The sequence below is a fragment of the Lissotriton vulgaris genome, chromosome 3_1 (genome assembly GCF_964263255.1).
Source record: "Lissotriton vulgaris chromosome 3_1, aLisVul1.2, whole genome shotgun sequence".
Taxonomy (NCBI): Eukaryota; Metazoa; Chordata; class Amphibia; order Caudata; family Salamandridae; genus Lissotriton; species Lissotriton vulgaris.
Genome location: NC_141689.1, coordinates 1,351,533,047 through 1,351,557,428, shown reverse-complemented (window position 1 = coordinate 1,351,557,428; position 24,382 = coordinate 1,351,533,047). Strand labels below are relative to the sequence as shown.

The 24,382-nt window shown below is 49.2% G+C and overlaps 1 protein-coding gene across 3 annotated transcripts in view; it reads left to right on the top strand.

Annotated features, from left to right (window-relative positions):
- The window catches only part of LOC147727877 (tyrosine-protein phosphatase non-receptor type 9-like), a 1,887,882-nt gene that overhangs the window by 829,416 nt on the left and 1,034,084 nt on the right, over nt 1–24,382 (top strand). For all 3 annotated transcript variants that reach the window (XM_086961826.1, XM_086961825.1, XM_086961827.1), the window contains one exon: nt 3,199–3,304. In XM_086961826.1, the coding sequence (XP_086817952.1) occupies nt 3,199–3,304 (106 nt within the window). The remainder of the gene's footprint in view (nt 1–3,198; nt 3,305–24,382) is intronic.

Here is a 24,382-nt window from a genome sequence, read left to right as displayed (position 1 = left end):
CCTTTAGGCTTTCCAGTGCCCCTCGGGTATTCACCAAGGTGATGGTGTGGTTTCAGCTCATGTGTGGAGATGGGGTGCCTGTCTTCCCCTTTCTTGAGGACTTGCAGTTGAAGGTGAGTTCATCCCATGCAGTCGTCTCCCACCTACAGACTACTGTGGACCGCCTGCACTCTCTAGGGTTCACTATCAACATGCTTAAGTCACACCTGACCCCTTCTCAGTTGCTTCCTTTCATATGTGCCGTTCTGGACACAGTGCAGTTTGGGCTCATTTCCCGAGCGGCGAGTCCAGGATATTCAGGCTATGATACCGATGTCTCAGCCTTCTTTGGTAAGGCTGACTCAGACTGCTGGGCCTCATGGGCTCCTGTATCCTGTTACTGATGCATACTCATTTGCAAATGCTGCCTCTTCGGTGTGACCTGTTTCAGTGAGTGCAGCATTAGGGGAATCTCTCAGACATGATCCAGATCTCGGTGGCCACTACAAGAGATCTGCAGTGGTGGCTGACCAAGTACGAATGAGTCAGCGTCAGTGTAGTGACAGATGCATCACTCCTGGGCGGTGGACAGGCATCGTACAGAGGTGGAGATCAGAGGACTGGTCTCCGACAGAATGCGAGCTCCACATCAACCCGTTGAAGCTTTGCACAATCCAATTGGCATTTAAAGCCTAGTGAAGATGTCCACGGATAACACCAACTCCATGTGGTACAGGCCCCCGCAGCCCCTGTGGTGCGGAGGGCCCCCGAGCTGCAGAGGCCCCCCGCAGCAAGGTACTCACGCCTGAGAGCTCTGGTTTAAATCTGGAGTGGGGCCCTCCAGGTACCTTGCAATTTACGTTACGCCGCTGATGTGGTACTGCAACAAACTGGGCGTGATAGGGTCGTGAAACCTCTGTCAATAGACCCTGTGTCTCTGGTCATGGGTGGAATATCAGGGCATTTCCCTGGTGGTTTACCACTTGGTGGGCTCTCTAAATACCAGTGCTCATCCGTGTATGTTTAGCAGATAGTGAGTGGCCTCTCAATCCTGAAGTCGTGCAAAGTCTTTTCACTGAGTAGGGAGAGCCTGAGTTGGAACTATTTGTCACCCCCGAGAACACGCAATGTCAGCAGTTATGTGCACTGGAGTTTCCTAGGCAGTTCTTGCTTGGAGACACTTTTCATCTAGAGTGGAGCTCAGGCTCCCTCTACGCCTTTCTGCCAAAACCACTGCTGCCCAGAAATCTGAAGACGATCAGGAATGACCAGTCTCAAGTCATTCTTGTGGCTCCGGATTGGACACAGAGAGTCTGCACCCCGAGCTGTTCAGGCTGTCCATCAGTCCTCCAATCAGGCTGCCTCTTCGGGAGGATCTTCTGTCACAAAAGCAAGGAAAGGTCCTGCAACTGAACCTGTCAATGTTCCACCTACATGTGTGTTGATTGAGCTGCGACAATTTACAGCCTATGACCTTCCACTCAAAGTCTGTAATGTAATTTTGGCAGCCAGGAGTTGCTCTACCAATACTGTTTATTCCTACCATTGTGGTAGGTTTGTGGCATGGTGCGCAGAAAAACAGGTTGACACCATATCTGCTCCCCTTTAACCGTTTCTTTTGTTTATTCTCACCCTGGCCCAACAGGGTTTTGCATTGGGCGCATTGAAGGGCTGTTTTTCTGCCAGATCAACCTTCTCTTTTCAAGTCCCCTATCGTAAATAGATTTATGAAGGGTCTTAATTATGTTTATCCCAATCCGCTTCATTATGCCTTAGTGAGACCTGAAACTGGCTCTTACCTTTCTGATATATGCTCCATTTGAGCCACTACATAACTGCCCAATCAGACTACCATCCAGGCAGTCTAGTGGCAATAACATCTGCCAGGAGGGTTAGCGAGTTACAGGCGCTATCACTGTACCCTCATTATTTTACATTATACCAGGTCAAGCTGGACCTTCAGACTGGAGCATCCTTCTTATTGAATGTGGTGACCTTGTTCCATGTAGGCCAGTCTATCAGCCTGCCTACCATTAACACTCCTTCTCATCCCTCTAAAAAAGAAGAACTACTCCACCGGCTGGACCCAAAAAGAGTGTTTTCTACCTTTACTGCACAAAAGAGTTCAGGGTGGGTGACCAACTCTTAGTAGGGTATGTTGGAATCCTGGAAGGAAAAGCGGTACAGAAACAGACATTTCACGTTGAATTGTGCTCTGGATCAAAATCTGCTAGGCATTGGAAAAGAAGCAATCCCCTGAGTGCTTACATGCCCATTCCACCAGAGCCAAGGCTGCGATCACTGTGTTAGCGCACTGACTTCTGGTCCTAGATATCTGCCAGGCATCAACTTGGGCAGCTGTGCACACGTTTACCATGCACTACTGCCTGGAAAGTCCAGTCTGTAAGGACGGTCACTTTGCGCATTCGGTCCTGCTGGAGCAGTGTGAATTTGTTTTGCATACCCACCTCTGTGGAGGAATTGCTTAGGTGTCCATTCTAAGGTAAGGAATCTGTGGCTAGTACTCTCCATCAGATGAGCAAGTTACTAATCTTTGGTAAATCTTTATCTGGTATAGACTCTATTTAGCCGCAAATTCCTTACTGACTCACCCATCCTCCCTGCCCTGCAAACAATTTTTAGATTCAGGGCTGTGCCTCTTTCATGGCCCTATTTTCAGACACCAGTGGGCACTATTTTTTGTGGGTATGCGCTTGTGGCATGGAAAGTCGCAAAAAGAAACTGATGTCAGCGTGCTGGGGTGGCGCCTATATGGGTACTGTGTACACCACTACGAGCGCCGCCAATGCCACGCAGAGCCGCATATCGCCACCTACCAGTGCAAAGGGTCACCTCTCCTGAAAAGTTCTGGATCCAATCTGACGCCTGGGGAGAATTCTAAGGTAAGGCATCTGTGGCTAGATAGAGTCTCTACCAGATAAGGCATTATGAAAGTTAAGTAACGTATTCATTAGTAGAGAGCAGCTGGTTCCTTTAGTGCCTCTGTAGAAGAATATACTGGTTTGGAGCACAAATATTTTAAGGCACAAAAACTCAAATATAATGTAAATACATTCACCAGTTTTGTTTTCGTCACCTGCAAATTTGTTTTTTCTCGTTATTAAAATACACCTTTTACTAGTATAGTTGAACATCGTTTGGACTATCTTTTATCAGTAAAATTGCATTTGATTTCCAATATATTTCAATATTTTACAGAGTGGAATCACAGCGAAATGGATTAATTTTCATCTATGACATGACCAATTCAAACTATGGAAATTTCGATTATGAGCTTTGTGTTAAAATATTAAATCTATTGAAGGTATGTATTCTTTCTACCTAGTAACAGATTGTGTAGCGTAGCACATTTTCTCGTAGTGCAGAGTTGTTGTCCCAGGGGGCCATGACATTGATTTTCGTTACAAAAGAACACATCATTTTAAGTGAACAATGATGACTTATGAACATTAGAAATGAAAGACAGTAATATATGTAATATGTTGCATCCTCGCTTCATGTTGAGAATAACTTAATTTGATTTTAGTTTAGTAACCGATATTTGCCATTTGAATCGCAGTGGGCTGGTCCATGTGGTCTCAGCCTATTTTCTTGTCCCAGCTGCTCAAGCATGCCGATGAAAATTTCAGAGGTTTAATGGAAGTACTAACATTTTGCGAGGATTTGTATATCTCTGGTGTTTACCCAACATGCTTTAAATCTGTACTTCGTAGGGGTGGGCGTAGCTTACTTCACAGTCTCCACATCCACTGCAGGAATAAAACATCCATGTAGAAGAGGTCGAGGAGGAGGGGGACTGGCGGTTAAGTTAAGGTTTACTGAAAGGTCCGGGGTTACTGAAAACTCTGCAAAAAAACATACTAGACTACCCTACTTCTAATGACAAGTGAGAGGTAGGTTTAGCCGTGTTGGTGGCTGCATTAGAAGGCGTGGTGCAAGGGCAATTCACTGTAGAAGCAACTTACTTCAAAAACACAAGGGTTTTGCTGCTGCATCTTGGTGGCAATCTGCTTGAAGCTGAAAAATCCCACAATTCGGTAGAGAACTGCAGAAAATGCAGTGAAAGGTAATCAGTTCTGAGAGGATAAGTTAGAACTACTGCAGCTTGCCTCATCATTTTGTGTCAGAAACCCTTGAATATGTTGTGCTTAAAGGATTAAGCAACGAAACAAATGCCAATACCAGATATTGCTTAATCAATTTTAGATTTAACCTATATGAGAAAAACATAAAGGTCCGTTTTTTGATTTGCATCACTAGTTTATTTATTTATTTGAACACTAGTGGAAAATTTCGTTTTCATTAGTAACCAACTTTTAGTGTATATACAAAAGACAAATGCAATATAATATTTACAAATGATTCATAATATACAAAAACAATTTACAAAATTTTTTAAACACATCCGAACTTTCACACTGGCCAGACCATTCATCCATCTACACTCATCCAACACAAACAGTACAAATCCTAAAGGTCTATTGTCAAAAAGAAAAATATATATATCGGTTTTTTTAAATATACATATATACAATTTTCACATCTCAACGTTTTTTCCTAAATGTGGTATATAAACTTAAACCCTTTTTGAATGGACCTATTTAAAGATATTATTTCAATTTTTGACAAAAGGACCCTTTTGTCAAAAATTTAAATAATTGAATAATTTATATACCACATTTAGGAAAAAACGTTGAGATGTGAAAATTGTATATATGTATATTTAAAGAAACCGATATATATATTTTTCTTTTTGACATTAGACCTTTAGGATTTGTACTGTTTGTGTTGGATGAGTGTAGATGGATGAATGGTATGGCCAGTGTGAAAGTTCGGATGTGTTTAAACATGTTTGTAAATTGTTTTTGTATATTATGAATCATTTGTAAATATTATATTGTATTTGTCTTTTGTATATACACTAAAAGTTGGTTACTAATAAAAACGAATTTTTCCACTAGTGTTCAAATAAATAAATAAACTAGTGACGCAAATCAAAAAACGGACCTTTATGTTTTTCTCATATAGGTTACATCTAAAATTGATTAAGCAATATCTGGTATTGGCCTTTGTTTCGTTGTTTAATAGTCTTGGGCTCAGCCTTACTGGTTAGGAGTCACAAACCTGTGTCGTTGTTTCTAGAAGGATTAAGCAGCGCTTTACCTCTTTAATTTATTTCAGTACTCTGTAGTCTGTCCTTTGCTAATTCCCTTCCTCTGAATAGGTTATCACCCTTACTCTGATAATTACAGTCATGTCTCCTCAATCCTCAATTCTCAACCTCTTGGATATCCCTGAGGAGCTTAACTTGCCACCTTGCTTTTGACCTTGTCCTCCTGTGGCACTAAAGGATAAGTATGGCGCTCTAATACTGTTCTCAGATTTTCTATAAAATGGAGGAATTACTGAGTATACACAGCAGAAGGTCTTGCACAGTGACCTGCTGCCCAGAGCCATTGTTTATTTTAAGAGATTTTGTCTCTGACCATTAGGTGATATGTAGCCTGATGAGGACTAGTATACTACAGAAAACGTGACACACTACTTTTTTGCTAGTTCAAAACCTTCGATATATTGTGGTGAATTCATTTTCTTAGATAGCCATAATATAATCTGCCATTAAACAGCTTTTAAAGTACAAATATTTTTGAAAAATTTAACTGAACTTAAAAGTGTGTTCGAGGCATGTGGGCTGCTGAATTCATATCTTAGCATAGATCGCTGCCTAGTGTTGGGTCCGGATGTTTGCACCTTGTTGTCCTGCAAGAGTCTTTGAAGTATCACGAGGTAGGTGACTCCTCCCCTGGACTACAGTGCGCATGGGCATCTTCTCCATCTTCAGATTGGTTTTTTCCGCCATTGGGTTCAGATGCTATTCCTCAACTCCAACTTTGGAACCAAAACTTTTCAACTTTCTAAGGCCAAAAGGCCTTCTACCTCAACGGTATTGTTCTCGTTCGGTACCCCTTGACTCGATAATATTTTCCATCTCGATCCGGTCGTCGATGCGGGCCGTTGGGCCTTTTTTACGCCACATGGACCTGCTACCGATGGAAAGGACTCCGTTTAAAAGGTGCCCACAATGTCACTCCAAATTCCCACATACTGATAAGCATACAGTATGGAACAAGTGCCTATCTCCAGAGCACAAGGAGGAAAACTGCCCAGCTTGTGCTCAGTTCCGGTCGAAGAAAACTATCTGGAACCGAAGGGAGCAGCGGCAGGCACCGGAACCGGGGGAACATTTTCGAAGACGAACATGACCTCCCAGAAGCGACAGACTCCGACCTAGAACTTGTCACCATAGAGGACCAGTCGGACTCCGATGACCAGATCACACCGGGGCAAACCGTGAGTACCAAGCCCCCAACCCCGCATCCATCTCAAGAAAAGGCTCTGGTCGAAGCAACGCCTGTAGGCCTTAGCCGAGATCGAAAAACTCCTTCAGAGGCCCCGCCTTCCAGCTCGGCTCCGAAGACCAAACCCAAGCCTTCTGATACCCCGGGAACGAGCGGCACTCTTCCCAAAAAGGCAGTCGAACCGAAAAAGGTGTCGAGCCAAAGAAACTCGTCGATACAAAAAAGGGCGTCGAACCAAAAAGGGTCGTCGATCCTAAAAGAACAGTTGACCCGACAAAGGCCACCGAGCCGAAGAAGAGTGTCGACCTACAAAAAACAGGTCACACTAAATCCTGTCGACCCCAAGAAGGCAGTCGAGTCTACAAAAATCCTCGAGCCGAAGGGGTCGTCGAGCACAAGAAGCACGTTGAACCAAAAAAGGTTATCGAACCGAAAAAACGGTAGATCCGTAAAAGGTAATCGAACCGAAAAAGACGGTCAATCCGAAATAGGTTGTCGAACTAAATAAGGTCGCTGAACCAAAGAAGGCAGTACCGCCAACAAAAGACGTCGAACAAAAAAGAGTCGCCGAACCTAAAAAATTCACCGACCCGAAAACAGCAGTCGAGGCGAAAAAAGCTCCACAAAAGACTCACCACAAACAAGTGACTAAGTCAAAAACATTGGCGCCAAAACCACTGACAGTTGAGGAAGAACTTTTTCCATCCTGATCCAGTGAGCGCAGAACAACCTAAACTCTACGGACCCTAAAACAGGACACGTAACAGTTTACCAGAGGAAGAAAAGACCATTGGACACTGACACTTCTTCCCCTGTTCCTCCAAAGAAAAAAGACTTTGGAACATGTCCTTCAAGGCCTTTTACTCCTCCTCCTTTCTTTCCTGACATGCCTTTTGTGCCTTACTCTCCTACATCAGGTTATGATGAGACAGAAAACATGGGGGAAGATCCTCAGGATAATTTTGTAGAACCAGAGGATCAGGATATACAGGATAACTCATGGGATGACCAGAATGTAAAAAGCGTGGTAATAAGAATATACAAACAAAGACCTGGAAAAAGCTCACTAAGGGCAATAAGCCAAAAGACACAGAGGACGAGGTCTTGATAATAGAACCTAAATTTCCCTCAATCCCCCCGGGGTGGCTTGATCCTGTAATTCTAGACCTACAAAAGCATTTGGAGGCTTTTATAGCCAGTCAAATTAAACCGCTAGTTAGTAAACTAGATAAAATAGCCAATGAAATGCAGAGACAGGGTAAGGCTAAAGAAATGTTAATTGCCAACTAACCAGATAAGGCATTGCCAGTAGTTAATCTACCAGTTCAACAATTCCCAGTATCTAACAATTGTGTAAGCAATGAGCAATGTATCATTGCGCAGGTGCATGCAGTGCCCAAAGGGGTAAAAGAGGTGTGGGATAGAAGAACGCAATCACTTGGAAACCTGGACAAAGACAAAGCAGTAGGACAGGGACATGCAATGCAAATGCAGCTAGAGACAACTGCTATCCCCAAACAAACAGACACCTCCCAATTAAGCATGGAGCCAAATGACAGATCTCAAGGTCACCTACCGTGTGTAAATCTACCCCCAGAAGCGAGTCCCTTTGTTGTCATCTTTGCGGGGGTACCTGAGCTCAGAAGGGGGCAGAGAAAATCACACATGGAACTTAAAAATAAGACCACCAATTGGCTAAATATTCACAGGCCTCTGCAGGGAGGGGCGGGGGGGGCATCTTACACGTAAGGAGGGCAAATTGGGTTGGCAGTAGAAGGAAAGATATAGAAGGCAACTGTATCATTGCTAACTTCAGGATCCCGAACCTAGTGGAGTACATATCGGATAATTACAACAGAAACACAACTAGCACGATAAGGACTATGCCACTAGGGTCCTTTTATCCCAGGAAACTTGTCACATATCCGCCAAACTTCCAACAGGTTAGAAGGGGCAGATTTACAGAGGGACACTGGGCAAGGCCAAATGAGTATGGTGTCCAGCGCATACCATACCAGGGTGGATTACAGTGGACAAATAGATTTAGCCCCTTACAGTCCCTGGATGAGAATAAATGACTACTGGAAGAAGGGGTAGAAAGTGAGGAGAAGGACGGAAGGGGGATAACGGTTGAGAGTGAGCCAGAAGTTCAAAGGAGTGAACAAAGGAAGGAACCCGTAGAATACCCACTCAGCCAAATTAAAGAAAAAGAGAGATGCAAGCTAGAGAGGAGATCTAAATTTAGGCTAAGTGAGCGGGGTACAAAAGAAGGGGAGGAGCGAGGAGGAAAGTTGAATATTATGTCGTGGAACATAGGGGGCTAGCCGGAAAATTTGAAAATACAGATTGGAGGAATCAACTTCAGGGTTTTCACATATTAGCCTTTCAGGAGACATGGGCAGTTAACCCCTCGCCCTACCAAATAGAGGGCTATAAGTGCTTCTTTGTGCCTACACAAGAAAGCAGAGCGAGAAGAGCGAGAGGTGGGTTAGCACTTTATGTCGACCTAACCCTAGAAGGTAGATGGTCAGTACCAGCCTGGACGTCATATACTCTTCAAGCAGTAACGTTCCAAGGCAGAGGGTTGAGGTTACAGCTGTTTAATGTTTTTAACTCAGGGCCAATAAATGGGAAGAATGCCATCTTACGCGAGCTAGATGAAAGACTCTCACAAGAGGCGGAACAGAGGAAAGGGGGGGGGGGGACCAATTGTACTATTAATGGGTGACCTCAACTGCCACCTCTGTCCAAACTTGTCCCCCATAGTAACAGACTGGGACACCTGCCCGTTTAAAAATGGGCCGTACTTTGAACATAGCCACGAGGGTACAGCACTAACTAAACTGATAGAAACCCACTCATTAGAACATACCATTGACTTGACAGCCCCGGAAGTAGAGGGCACATATGTCCCAACGTTTAAAGGAAGAGGTTGCTCCACCATTATAGATTACATAATGATATCTACCTTTGCTAAAAATAGAATTACAAAGGTTAGAACGGAATGGAGCACCTTTAGTGATCATAACCCCTTAGTTATGGAAATAACACACACTGGCTGGTTGGGCAAGAACAAACAAGGGGAAATTAGCCTGCAGCCCATAGATCAGGGGAGGCGACTAAGGTGGGCAAAAATAAACCCTCATGAGTTTTACAAAACTCTAATCCAAAAAGGCAGAAAACAGGTTGAAGACTGTCTGGACCCTCTAATAGAAGGACCACAGTTAGTCGCAACATTTGGATCTTTGACAAAATTGGCTGACAAATTATTGAAAGCAAGAGGCCCAAGTGAGAGTATTAAGCAACCAAGATGATACGACAAAAGTTGTTCCAAAGCATTAAGGAACTTAAAAGTATGCCTTAAAGCTAATCCAAGGGACAAGGTAGAAGTGGCCAACTGTAGACAGGTCTACAAATCCAAGGTAAAGGAGAGGAAGACCACCCTACCAGCAGAAGTATGGGCTGATTTGAGAGAGGCGGGAGAAAACAGGGATTTTGCTGAATTTTGGAGGATTGTAAATAGGCCCTGCTTTCAAGATAACACCGCCCCGGTGATTAGCACCAATATCCTCCCAGAGCAATGGGTTGCTCACTTTGAGGGTCTTTATAATAACTCGAAGGTAGCAATCCAGGAAGGGGGCTGGGAGGGCACCCGGAGTTCTGAAATAGACTTTTTATTAGACGAGATAACAAAGGCGATCCAAGGTTTGACCCCGAACAAAGCTCCTGGACCAGAAGGTACTCCACCAGACTTATATAGAAGTAACATAGACCTCTGGGCCCCAATCCTAACTAGGGTCTTAAACGCGGCTATTAGATCAGGTCTACCACGCTCCTGGTCCACTGCATTGATTGTACCCATTTTTAAGAAAGGGAGTAGGGACGATCCAAAATGTTATAGGCCGATTTCGCTTATTGATGTCTCTGACAAAATATTAGGTCGAGTGATTCTGAATCGGCTTATGGAGTGGACAGAGGAGCACCGCACTATAGTTGATATACAGTACGGGTTTAGAGCCGGTAAATCAACCAGCGGCCAGTGTTTGAATCTGTACTTGCTAATTGCCAAATACACAAAAGCCAGCAAGGGCACGGTTTACATGGGATTTATGGACTTGGCTGCGGCCTTTGACAACGTGAACAGGAATAAACTGTGGGCCATGATGCACAAGATAGGCATAGATTTGGGGCTGTTAAACATCTTAAAAGAGTTGCACTGGAAGACCACTGCCAGGGTCCGCTTTAGCCCAGAGGGGGGGCGTACTGACCCATTTCCGTGCTCGGGAGGAGTAAGGCAAGGGTGCATCCTCTCCCCTTTTCACTTTATATCAACGCCTTGGAGAGCACCCTCATCTCCCTAGCTGTGGACTGCCCCAAAGTAGGATCGCGTCAAATCCCTGTACTTCTGTACGCGGATGAAGCGGTCCTGCTTGCTCGAACACCAAGGAGTCTACAACAACTGGTGGACGGATTTGTCAAGTTCATGGCCAACTTAGACCTGTCTGTAAATCTGAAGAAATCCTTTGTCATGGTGACCGGCAAAAAACCTTCCAATAAGTTTGTGTTTAAAATAGGGACACACACCTTGGATATAGTAAACACGTTTCCCTAGTGGCCGGCAAAAAACCTTCCAATAAGTTTGTGTTTAAGATAGGGACACACACCTTGGATATAATAAACACGTTTCCCTATCTGGGCCTTTTGTTTGATGGTGAAATTCAATTCAGCCCACTGGTCGAGGAACACTGTACTAAGCTGGTCTCTTCGAACGGTGCAATATTAATCTTTGCTCGTAGGCTGGAACGATGGTGCCCTGAACAAGTAATGCCTCTATATGGTTCAGTTAGTATGGCAAAGGCCCTGTACGGTGCGGAGGTGTGGGGCTTCAGGGACTGTAAACAACTACAAGTAGAGGAAGACAAATTTCTCCGCAGAATCCTGAAAATCCCACACTCCACCTCTGCCGAAATTACTCACACAGAACTTCGGATTCCATATATTTCAGACTATGTCAAGTTGAGGCCAATTATAGCATGGATCAGAATTTGGACCAACCCAGAGGCAGCATTGAGCAGGGAAATTGTCGCAGACTGTTTGCAAAGAGATAAGGGGTTACAAATTTACTGGTTAAAATACGTCAAATGCACTTTAGAGAATATGGACCAGCATCTCCTTTTTAGTGACCCTTCCTCAATTTCTATCTGTTGTAAATCAAGGGTTGAAAAGTTGCTTTTAGAAAAATTTGAATCTGTTAGACTTGGTCCTGGACCCTTAAAGAGATCAATAGCAGCTCATGGTCTAGTCAGCAATGGGGCGGGTATGGAACCCTATCTGTTCTTGATGTATAACCAGCATGATAGATTTTTAATGTGCCGTTTTAGGCTCAATCTGTTACCTAATATTCTAGCTTATCCCTCTGGTTTTACTGTAACGACTGAGCAGAAGGGTGCCTGCGGCTGCGACAATAGGTCTCCGCAGGACACCCTTCATTTTGTACTTTTATGTTCATTTTATCGAAATCCTAGGCGTAGATTTTTGGTTGACATTCTCAGGAAGCAGAAATTTCGCCATGCAAGAGCTGCACTGCTTTTCTTACAGAGAGCTAGTGATACGCACACCTTATGCTCTATTATAAGCTTTTTAAAAGTAGCAGTAAGACGGAGAAACACAAGAAATTAACCAACCTTTGTACATAATTATTATCTTTCTCTATGAATTGTACCTTCTACTCCCTATAGTTTTAATTTGTCAAAAGTTCAGAAATGTAATTTAATGAAATTTTTATTGTGTAATGTATTTTTATGATGGTTTTTAATCGTCGAAATAAACATTTACTGAACTGACTAGAATGATCCTTATGATTATGATACATACGAGCCACAACCCATCCCTGACACCTCTACATATCCTACAAAGCCGTCGCCTTCTGACGACACCATTGTAACCAACTAGTGCATAGGGCATCTAAATATCATTCTGTAGACATGCACACTGACCCAAAAGAAGAAGATTTCCTATTTGACACTTTTCCAACTTCAGAAAAGTGTACGTACACTTCCTATGTTAAAAGGGGTACTAAAACACGCGCCAGACATATTCAAAGACCCAGCCAGAGCGCATGGCCTCAATCCCAGAATTGAGAAAAAGTATAAACCAGCCCCTACAGAACATTCTTATATTAAGTCACAGTTACCTTTAGACTCACTAGTTGTATCAAACGCTCGAAAGCGAGCTAAATCACAAACGACAGGAGATGTTTCCCCTCCTAACAAGGAGACAAAAAGATATTGGAAGCCTCAGGCAAAAGAGTGGCATCCCCGGCAGCAAATACCTGGAGAATTGCAAACACACAAGCTCTATTAGCACGCTACGATAGAGCACATTATGACCAACTGGAGGGTTTACTACAACACCTGCCAGAACCTATTAAAGCTAAAGCTAACGACCTAATACAGGAAGGCAAGTTTATCACAAACGCTTCCATTAAATGTGCACTTGACGCAGCTGACACCGCAGCCAGGTCCGTCAATACTAGCGTATTACTACGCCGGCATGCGTGGCTGCGCATTTCCGGATTTAAGAATGAAGTGCAATCAACCATCCTCAACCAGCCAGTTAACCAAGATTTCTTGTTTCGCCCTGCAGTAGATACCATCTTAGAAAAGATGAAAAAAGATACTGATACTGCTAAGTCTGTGGACGCACTTTAGTTTCAACAATCTAGGGGTTCTATTCGCCGCTCCTCCTTTCGAGGCTCAGGCAGAGGTAACACATCCCAAACTTCATCTACATTCAAAAGTAATACCCAGAGCACCTTTAATAAAGGCTCCAACAGAGGAGGTTATAGAGGCAATAATAACAAGGGCAGAGGATGTGGCGGTAACAACACCAGAGCCTCCACCGCCACCAAACAGTGACTTGTTCACACTCCCTCCAGACCACTCAACACCAGTCGGAGGCAGACTAACACAATTCCTACCATTCTGGAACGCCAGTACCACAGACAAGTGGGGGAGACAAATTATCCAGTATGGTTACTGCCTGGAACTCACTTCTACTTCACCTAACATACCACCCAAACACCATCCAATGTCCAAAGAACACATCACGTTGTTACAACAAGAGGTGACATCCATGCTGGAAAAGGGAGCCATAGAGCCAGTCCCTTTTCAACAACGGGGGACAGGAGTATACTTCCTATACTTCCTTATTCCCAAAAAAGATGGGTCCCTCAGACCAATATTGGACCTCAGACCTCTGAACCAATACATACTCTCAGAGCATTTCCATATGATCACTCTACAACAAGTACTTCTGTTGCTCCAGCAAGGCGACTTCCTCGCTACATTAGACCTCAAAGATGCATATTTCCACATATCTATACATCCAGCTCACAGGAAATACCTCAGGTTCACAATAGAAGGTCACCACTATCAATTCAAAGTTCAGTACCAAGGGTTTTTACAAAATGCCTAGCAGTAGTAGCAGCACACCTCAGAAGGCAACACATCCATGTGTTCCCCTACCTGGACGATTGGCTCATAAAAGCCAACTCATACGCACAGTGTGCAACCCATACGTGTCAGACAATCCAGCTACTGCACAGTCTGGGATTTTCCATAAATTACCCAAAATCACATCTGCAGCCCACCCACATACAACAATATCTGGGAGCAACAATAGATACCTTAGTGGCAAAGGCATATCCAAATCCAGCCAGGATAGCCAACATACAGTCTCTCATTCAAACATTTCGACTACAAAACTCCTTGCCAGCTCGAGTGTTCATGCAGCTTATAGGCATGATGGCCTCCTGCATATTCATTGTCCCTCATACTGACTTCAAATGTGTCCATTGCAGGAATGCCTAGCACGGCAGTGGAACCAAGCTCATGGACAACTAAAAGACCTAGTGTTGGTACACAGTCGCACTTACAACTCTCTGCAGTGGTGGAACCCACAAAACCTTTCCAAGGGGCGACTGTTTCAAGAGCCATTTCCACAAATAGTATTAACAGCGGACACATCACTAACAGGTTGAGGAGCCCACCTACTTCAATACACAGTCCAAGGGCTCTTGACAGTCAAGCAAAAGACACTGCATATAAACCACTTAGAGTTGCTAGCAGTATTTCTAGCAATGAAAGCCTTCCAGAAATACTTGTACAACAAGGCTGTGTTAATCCGGACGGACAATATGACAGCCATGTACTACATCCAGAAACAAGGAGGGACACACTCTCCGCAGCTGTCTCACCTAGCATAGAGCATATGGAGGTGGGCAATTCCAAAAAACATCTTTCTCCTCGCAGAACACCTACCATGAAAAGACAATCAAATAGCAGATCTAGTAAGCAGACACAGCCAACAGATACACGAATGGATAGATCTGTTTGCCACAAAAGAAAACTCAAAATGCCAGTCCTTTGCAGCCAGGTTCCCACACCCGTTGTCACAAGGCAATGCGATATGGATGAACTGGCCAGGCAGATTTGCGTACGCTTTTCCACCAACCCCACTGATTCCATTAGTGGCACCCAAACTAAAGCAACAGTCACTCACAATGATCCTGGTTGCTCCCACATGGGCAAGACAGCCATGGTACAAGACACTCCTAGAACTCTCAGTAGTTCGCCACCAAAGACTGCGCCTATCGCCACAGCTATTAACTCAGAACCCAATCAGATGAACCTAGCGATCTGGCTCCTGAAGTCTTAGAGTTTGGATATCTTAACTTGCCTCCAGACTGTATGAACATTATCAAGGAAGCAAGGGGCCCAACTACTAGAGCATGCTACACAGCTAAATGGAAAAGATTTGTAATTTATTGCAATAATAACCAAATCAATCCAGTAGATGCCTCCATCCAAAACATAATCTGTTACTTGTTACATCTACAAAGATGCAATCTGGCATACTCTTCCATAAGGCTACACCTTGCTGCTATAGCAGCATATCTCCAAAACATACAACACGTGTCCCTGTTCAGAATACCACCTATCAAAGCTTTTATGGAAGGACTGAAAGGAATTATCCCTCCAAGGCATCCACCTTCGCCAGTCTGGAACTTAAACGTAGTACTTACCAGACTTATGGGGCCACCTTTCGAACCACTCCATTCGTGTGGATTACAATTCTTAACATGGACGGTGGCATTTTTAATTTTAACAACAACTGAATGAATAGGGTCTTGGGGCATATTTAAAGACCCCTTAGACAGCGTCCCCCATTCCAAGATACTGAATACACAAAAAAGTACCTAAGGGTCATAACAGATAATACTTTGTGCTCAAAACACGACGGTTTCTTACGCACCTCACATCCTAGCATGCTTTACTTTTATATTCTGCCGAAGGTCCATAAAATTCAAAGGCCTCCACCTGGCCGCCCGATCATTTCGGGGATTGGATCTATCTTGGAACCATCGTCAACCTTTGCAGACTATTTTTTATGACCAATGGTAAGAGAGATGCCTACTTTCCTGCAGGACACAAAAGATGTCCTGCGGATACTTCCTGATCTTGAATTTGATACTACTAAGGACTTACTTGTATCCTGCGATGTAGAATCCCTCTACACGTCGATCCCTCAGGATGAAACACTCAAAGTTGTAGCATCTCAATTACATGAGAGGAACATCACTTCCATCACTCCTGCCAGTTTCATAATGGCTTGTGCATCCATCGCAATGAAGGAAAACTTTTTCCAGTTTGAGGACACCATATATCTCCAGACGACAGGGACCAGTATGGGGAGCGTTTTCGCTCCGTCCCTGGCGAATCTGTACGTCCACCATTTCGAACAGGAGTTTGTTTTGACAACCACGAACCCGTACAGAGATTCGATACGCGATTGGAAGCGTTATATTGATGATATTTTTGTTATCTGGTGGGGGAACACCGAAGACCTTCTACTGTTTCAGCAATGGCTGAACACCAGGAATCAATTTCTACGCTTTACTGTGGAATATGATCATGAGAAGTTGGCATTTCTGGATCTATTGATCACTGCAACCACAAATAGTTTGGCCTCACAATTGTTTAAGAAGCCAATGGCATGCAACTCCTTGCTTTGCTTTGATAGTTGTCATCCCAAGGCGCTCAGGAAAAACCTACCGTATGGTCAGTTTTTGCGTATTCATAGGAATTGTTCCACCAAAGAATCCTTTGCAATACACGCAGATAATTTGGAGAAACAATTGCAAGCTAAACATTACCCAAAGAAACTGATACGACAATCTCGTAAACAGGCTGCGAATAATAATAGAGAGGCGCTCCTAGAACCAACAACAATAAAAGAGAAGACCAAACGGATCACTTTTGTAAACACATTTGACACCAGGTCCAACCAGGTACAAAAAATTGTGAAAAGACACTGGTCTATTTTAAACACTAGCGGGGATACATTGCCACCTCCGCTCTTTGCCTTCAAACGCGGACCTAACCTGAAGGACAAATTGGTCCATACTCGACCAAAGACTAAAATACCTAGGGCAGTCGTCACACTCTGGGATCTTCCAGCAGTGATGGGTCACCACCCATGCGGCACCTGTGCTGCCTGTCCGCAAACGTGACTGGTGGCCGGGCGGACCTGTGTGGGGGCTCCACGCGTACACCAGCGGTGGCGGCAGGGACGTGGGAGCAACGTCCTGCCCTGAGTGTGTCCAGGAGGCATCAGTGAGGCCTGTGAGGCCGGGGCCTCGATTTTGGTGCTTCCCGACACGGGGTGACCATTGGTGGCAACAGTTTGAGCGGCAGAGGGCTGGAGTGTGACTGGTGGCCCGGTGGTCCGGTGTAGGGCTCCACCTCTACACCAACGGTGGTGATTGTGACGTGGAAGCAGCGTCTGGCCCAGAACTGTGGCGGTGAGCACCAGGGGAGCGCCGCAGGGAGAGACGGCCTCCGAGTTGGGCAGCGGTTGGCCAAAGGCTCATCTGGGTGCGCGGCGGCTGTGGGGGAAGACCATCATCGCTGCAGCGGGGAGAGACGTCGGTCTGCCCTAACTCTTGGTAGCCGGGTGGCGGTGGGGGCGCCCCCTCACTGCAGTGATCCTGGCCGGGAGCTGGTCTGGCCTGCACTGCCCTGCTGGGTCCTGGTAGCGGGGAAGTCAGACGGACTCCTGGAGTTCTAGCATCTCGGGGGCTGGTTTGGGCCCTGGCGTGGCGTGCAGGCTGGGCAAGCTGTGAATAGTGGCGGGTGGGATCCTGACCAGGAGTGAATTGAGGGCTGGACGTCCCGCTGTGGCCTGCGTTGCCGGGCTCTTGATCTGTGAGTGCCCTGGCGGGAGTGGCCCTGCCGGTGCCGCGGTGAGAAAGGCGGACTTGGGGCTTGCCCAGTGCGACGGAGCACATTGAGCCCCCACTGTCGCTGCTTATGGCCAGCGGAGAGGTACGGTACACAACGCAGATGATTGGGCCAGTGCTCTGGGGTGGCAGGAGAGGTTCGCCGCCATCTCGTGCTGCCAGTCCATTGCAGCAGTGGGTGAGAGCTCCGGAGGAGGGGATAGTACCTGGTGAGTCCCTGCCTGGAGGCGTGTGACGGCGGAAGCAAGTGGTGAGTGCAGCGCGCCCTGGCTGGGGACTCGGGGGGGTCAGGTCGGGCCCCGTTGGGTACAGTGCTTGCGATAGCTTGCAGAGGGCCAGTCTAGGGGAGAGGCGCCTCTGCGAGGATCCCTGGGACGGTGGGACACTCGGCTGATACCTGGTCTGACGAGGCACTGTGTTGGAGCGTGAGGGTCCGCTCAGCGCAGTGACACCGGATAAAAGCGATTACCACCGTCTGTCCGGCCCTGGTCTGAGGTCTGCGCTAATCAACCTGCTGGGAGGGTCATGACGCGTGGGGGAGCTGGAGGAGGACAGGGCAAACAGGGGCCCATTGATAAGTACATGGAGGCGGTGGGACCTAGCGGCCCCTCGGCGCCAGCTCCTGACAATGCGGTATTGCTCGCTGCGATCAGGCAATCGAGGGATGTGCTCGACTTGAAGATTGGAGCGGTTGGGGCTGACGTAACCCTTCTTCGCCAGGACTTGCGGAATGCGGTGGAGCGCATTACTGGTGCGGAGACTCGAATTACAGAGGTGGAGGACGATGTGTCTACCCTTAAAAGGAAAGTCGCAGAAATGGAGAAAGTGCAGAAGGGCTTGGTCCTGATGGTGGAGGATGTGGAAGGACGGGCCCGACGCAACAACCTGCGCTTTGTTGGCTTTCCGGAAGGATGTGAGGGAGGAAATGCGGAGTCCTTCCTGGTGCAATGGCTGGAGGGTTGGATTCCGGCGGACGCTCTGTCTAGATGCTTCATGGTGGAGAGAGCGCATCGGGCGCTGGTGCAGAAATCCCCGGTAGGAGCGCACCCGAGACCGATTATTGCCAAGTTTCTGAACTATGCAGACAGGGATGCTATCCTGCGGCAGGCGAGGATAAAGGGTACGCTTACACATGACAACGCCACCATTATGATCTTCCCTGATTACACGAGACTGGTGCAGCAGCAGCGCCAGTCCTTCACCGCGGCCAAGGCCAGTCACCGCGGCCAAGGCCAGTCTCCGCGGCCTGCAGCTCCAATATGCACTACTCTATCCGGCACGGCTGCGGGTTGTCTACAAATCCCGTACGCTGTTCTATGACACTCCGGAGGAAGTGTTTCAATGGACTGATGAGACAGCGAAAATTCGGCTTACCACTGCCACGGGAGGAGAATCGGACTCCAATGGATTGGCCAGAGAGGGTCTACGGAGTCAGCGTCGGGGCCGCAGAGGGTCACGATCAGGCAGGAGCTCGCGTTCGGGCTCTGCCGCACGTCAAGTCGACCAGACACGGGATCTGCGGCCGGGAGGGTCTTGATGGCAGAGGGACATGAATGTTGATCAATGTCTGCGATTTGTATGGAAGCCCAGATGCTCTTTTGCTTTAGGCTGGAAGCCCGCCCTGATTAGTATGGGAGGGTGGGAGTGACGGCCTAGTTCCTATGGGTTGTTACAGGGGGATTCATTGGAGGATCCGGCGCGTGCTCCCCCGTTCGGGGCTTGGCCGTCATCCGTCCGCGACAGGGGCTTCCATGTTTGGGAGGTGCAGGGTGGCGGGGAAGGGAGTTTTGGGGGTTTTTGGGGGGGGGAGGCCTTGCTTGCGTGTGCTCTGTTGCCTATTGTTCGCCATGTACTGTGCTGGCTGCTCACTGGAACCCTTAGGTTTAGATATGCCATGTTGTTCAAATGTCCACAGCTAGAGAGGGAGGGCGAGTAGGCCCCGGGTCGCTGCGCGTAATGAGCTGGAATGTGAGGGGGATGTTAAACAAAGTTAAGCGGGGGCGGTGTATCTGAAAGAGACACGTTAGTGATAAATTCCTTACCTTAGAATATCCCCAGGCGTCAGACTGGATCCGGAAACTTTTGCGTAGCAGTACCCTTGCGCATCGGTAGGCGTCGTCTGCGGCTCCGCGTCCGTCGTCGGTGTTGTGGGCGCCGTGATGACGTTGTCGGAGTACTTGGACGCCGCCTCCGCGTGCTGGCATTGTGAAGATTGCGACCGCACCATGTCGGTCACGGATCCTCACCACCTGTGCCTGACTTGTCTAGGCGTCGACCACGACGACAAGGCCTTCTCCGACTGCCGGGCCCTTTCTTCCAAAGCCAGACGGGAGCGGTCTCGCAGGCGACTCGAACTCCGGCAGTCGGACCCGCGCCGCGTGAGGTCCCGGTCCCGGTCCCACGGGAGGTCGAGGGACAGGTCACGGGGACGGAGCCACCACAGCTCCGTGAGTCTGCATCACTCCTCCGGGTCGAAGTCGTCGTCAGGTAAGAAGCACAAGAAGTCTAAGGCGTCATCGCTCTTCTGACTCCCCCCGACGCTCGCACGACGCGGCCGGGGGTTCGGGTGACACCGCCCACGCGGCTCCTTCGGAGTTGCGGGTGTCCCGTCCCGCCCCACACCCTCCGGTCCCTGGGCGAGACGCGACGCCGGAGAAGATTGAGCGCTTTCTCATGGCCATGAGGTCCCTTTCTCCTCCGACGGGCTCCGCGGCGCCTCCGGGCCAAGCTGACCCGTCTGGGGCCCCTAGCGGGTCGGGGGCTTCGACCACGATGCCGTCGGGTGCTTCGGCCCCCGACGCCACCGGCTCCTTCGGGCCCGACACTGCAGGGTTCCACGGTCCCGACACCGCCGCAAGGTCAAGCGGCCCAGGCGCCACCGGCGCCTTCGGGCCCGGTGCCGCGGGACGCCGCTGGACCTTCCTCGGGCTCTGGATCGTCACCGGTGGACCTTACGACCCCCCCGGCGTCGGTCCATCAGGTGTCGCCTCCGGCGCCGTCCTCGGGCGGCGCCGCCCCCGATTCCTCCTTTGCTCCGGTTCCGGCGTCAGAGCGGCGCCGCTGGGCGCCGCATCCGACGCCGTTTGGAGATTTCCACTTCTATGAACCGGACCCATTGATTAACAACCCTGAGCATCAGGAGATGGGTGATGAGGAGGATTGGGAGGGGTCTGAAGACCCTCTGACCAGGGAGTGTCAGTCTCAAGAGGACTGGGCAGGAGACCTTGGGGATTCCAGTGGTCTGGACACTTCCCCAGACACTGGCTTTGTCTCACCGCCTACCGTGGCTACGGAGGAGGGGCCAACCTATAGCGTGGTGTTGACGAGGGCTGCCAAGGCCTTGGGCCTTGAGCTCCCCGTCGCGGCCGTGAGGACTAACCTCCTCACAGAGGTCCTTAAACCGCAGTCAAGCTCGACCGAGCCTCTGCTGCCCTTTAATGAGGCCTTAACCGACGTTCTTTTGGGCACCTGGTCCAGGCCCTCTACTGGTTCGCCTGTAGATAGGAACGTGGCCAGACGCCACCGCCCGGCCCCGGGCGACCCATGTTTCCTGTCCACCCACCCCACCCCCGAGAGTCTGGTCATCCAGGCCTCCAATTCCCAGACCACATTCCCGTCGGCCCCGCCGGACAGGGATTCCAAGAGGTATGAGAATTATGGCAAGGAAATATTCTCCTCCCTTAGTTTGGGACTGCGGTCTTCCAACACCGCATGCCTCTTGGGCCGCTACACCCACTATCTGTGGGAGACGGTGGCGGAAGTGCTGCCAGAGTGTCCGTTGGAGGTACAGGCCAAACTCGGCCAAGCCCTTGTGGAGGGCCGATATGCAGCCAAGTATTCGATCCGGTGTGGGCTGGATACCACCGACTCGCTGGGCAGAGCAATGGCAACGACGATGGCAGTGAGACGCCACGCCTGGCTGAGGTCCGCCAACTTTTCGGCAGATGTCCAGAACACTCTCATGGATATGCCGTTCGATGGCCGTCGCCTTCTTGGCGACAAGACAGACCATGCGCTTGAGCGCTTTAAGGACTCCAGGGCTACGGCCAAGTCTTTGGGCCTCTCGGCCCCGCACCAGCAAACGGCTGCTTTTCGCTCCTTTCGTGGCCAAGGAAGGGGCCTCCCCACACGTGCCGCCAGCCACTCGCCGCAGACTAACATCCAGCGCGGTGGCGGCCGTGGGAACCGCCGTGGAGGCGGTCGGGGACAAAGGCGAGGTCAGTCCACACCTTCCCCCGCGGCATGCGCCTCTAAACCCTCCTAGTCCGTGCGTTCAGGCCCATGTGACGCCAGTGGGTGGCAGGGTCGCCATCACCACTCCCACTGGCGCACTATCACGTCGGACAGGTGGGTGCTGCAAGTCGTCCGAAGGGGCTACTCCCTCCCCTTCGAGACGACTCCTCAAGCCATGCCACTGCAACACCACTGCGTATCGGGGGATCACTTGCGGATTCTGCAGGAGAAAGTTTCGGCCCTCTTGGCCAAGGGGGCCATCGAGCGCGTTCCTGGGCCGGAAGTAGGACGTGGTTGCTACTCCCACTACTTTCTGGTACCCAAGAAGGGCAAAGGGGGCCTACGCCCTATCTTGGACCTACGGAACGTCAACGGCTTCCTCCGGTAGGAGAAGTTCAAGATGCTGACTCTGGCTCAGGTCTTAGCTGCCCTGGACCCAGGAGACTGGATGGTAGCGTTGGACTTGCAGGACGATTATTTCCACATCCCCGTCCTGCCGGCCCACCGGCGTTACCTGCGGTTCATGGTAAGCCACGAGCACTTTCAGTTTACCGTGCTCCCCTTCGGCCTTACCAGCGCCCCACGGGTGTTCACGAAGGTGATGGCTTTTGTCGCAGCTCATCTGCGCCGGTTAGGGGTCTCAGTCTTCCCCTACCTCGACGACTGGTTGTTGAAGGCGGGCTCGCCCAGACAGTCGTCCACCACCTCCAGACTACGGCAGACCTCTTGCACCAGAAGGGGTTCTCCATCAATGTGCCGAAGTCACACCTGTGTCCCTCTCAGAAGCTCCTTTTCATCGGAGCGGTTCTCGACTCGGCGCAGTTTCGGGTTTACCCACCCGAACAGCGGGTTCGGGATATACAAGCTCTGATTCCAATCTTCCAGCCTTTATCCCGGGTTTCGGTCAGGTTGACGCTGCGGCTTCTGGGGCTGATGGCTTCCTGCATCCTTCTGGTGCATCACGCCCGGTGGTGGATGCAGGCTCTGCAGTGGGACCTGAAGTTTCAGTGGGCCCAGCATCAGGGCAACCTGTCCGACCATGTCCTGATCTCGGAGGGCACTGCGAGACAGCTGCTGTGGCGGCTCACGGACCGCGATTGGGTCAGCGGCAGATCCCTCTCCCTTGCCCAACCGGAGCACGTAGTTGTGACGGACGCGTCCCTCCAGGGCTGGGGAGGCCACATGGGAGAGGCGGAGATCAGAGGCCTCTGGTCTCCGGCGGATTCCCGGCTCCATATCAACCTTTTGGAGCTGCGGGCGATTCGTCTAGCACTGAAGGCATTCCTCCCGTCTGTCCGAGGGAGTGTGGTGCAGGTGTTCACGGACAACACCACCGCCATGTAGTACTGCAACAAACAGAGCAGCGTGGGGTCATGAACCCTCTGCCAGGAGGCTCTGCGCCTCTGGCAATGGCTGGAACATCAGGGCGTGACTCTGGTGGTTCAACACCTGGCCGGTTCTCTGAACGCCAGGGCGGACGAACTCAGCCGCCGGTGCATGATGGATCACGAATGGCGTCTGAACTCGGACGTGGCGCAAGGTCTCTTTCTGCAGTGGGGAGAGCCTTGGTTAGATCTATTCGCCACCGAAGAGAACGCGCAATGTCATAAGTTCTGCGCGTTGGAATTTCCAAGGCGGCACTCGCTAGGAGACGCTTTTCGTCGCGAGTGGAGCTGCGGTCTGTTGTAAGCCTTTCCGCCTATACAACTTCTGCCCAGATTGCTGAAGAAGATCAGGCGCGACCCGGCACAAGTCATCCGTGTAGCTCCGGACTGGGCACGAAGGTACTGGTATCCCGAGCTACTCAGTATGTCAGTCGATCCCCCGGTTCGTCTGGCTCTTCAGAAGGACCTTCTGTCGCAGCAGCAGGGGACGGTCCTTCACCCGAACCTGTCCAGTCTCCACCTCCATGCTTGGAGATTGAGCGGCAACAGTTGAGGCCATTTGACTTGCCTCCTGAAGTTTGCAACATCATTCTGGCAGCCAGGCGTCCCTCCACAAAGTCTGTATACTCCTGCAGGTGGAACAGATTTGTGGCATGGTGCACAGCAAAGGCTGTGGATCCCCTTAATGCCCCTCTTTCTGAGGTTCTCCTCTTTCTTCTTTCTCTTGCCCAGCAGAGCTCTGCTCTGGGCACTATCAAGGGCTACCTTTCTGCTCTTTCAGCCTTTCTGAGGCTACCTGATCAACCTTCTTTGTTCAAGTCCCCTACCGTTAATCGATTCCTGAAAGGCATCACACATACGTTCCCTCCTGTTCCCTTTGTGATGCCTCAGTGGGACTTGAACCTGGTTCTTACGTTTCAGATGTGCGCTCCCATTGAGCCACTTCACAACTGTCCTCTTCGCCTTCTCACTTTGAAGACTGCCTTCCTGGTAGCCATCACCTCTGCCAGGAGAGTGAGTGAGCTCCAGGCTCTAGCCTGTAAGCCTCCTTTCCTTTCAGTCCATCCGGACAAGGTTGTGTTACGGACGAGGCCCTCCTTCCT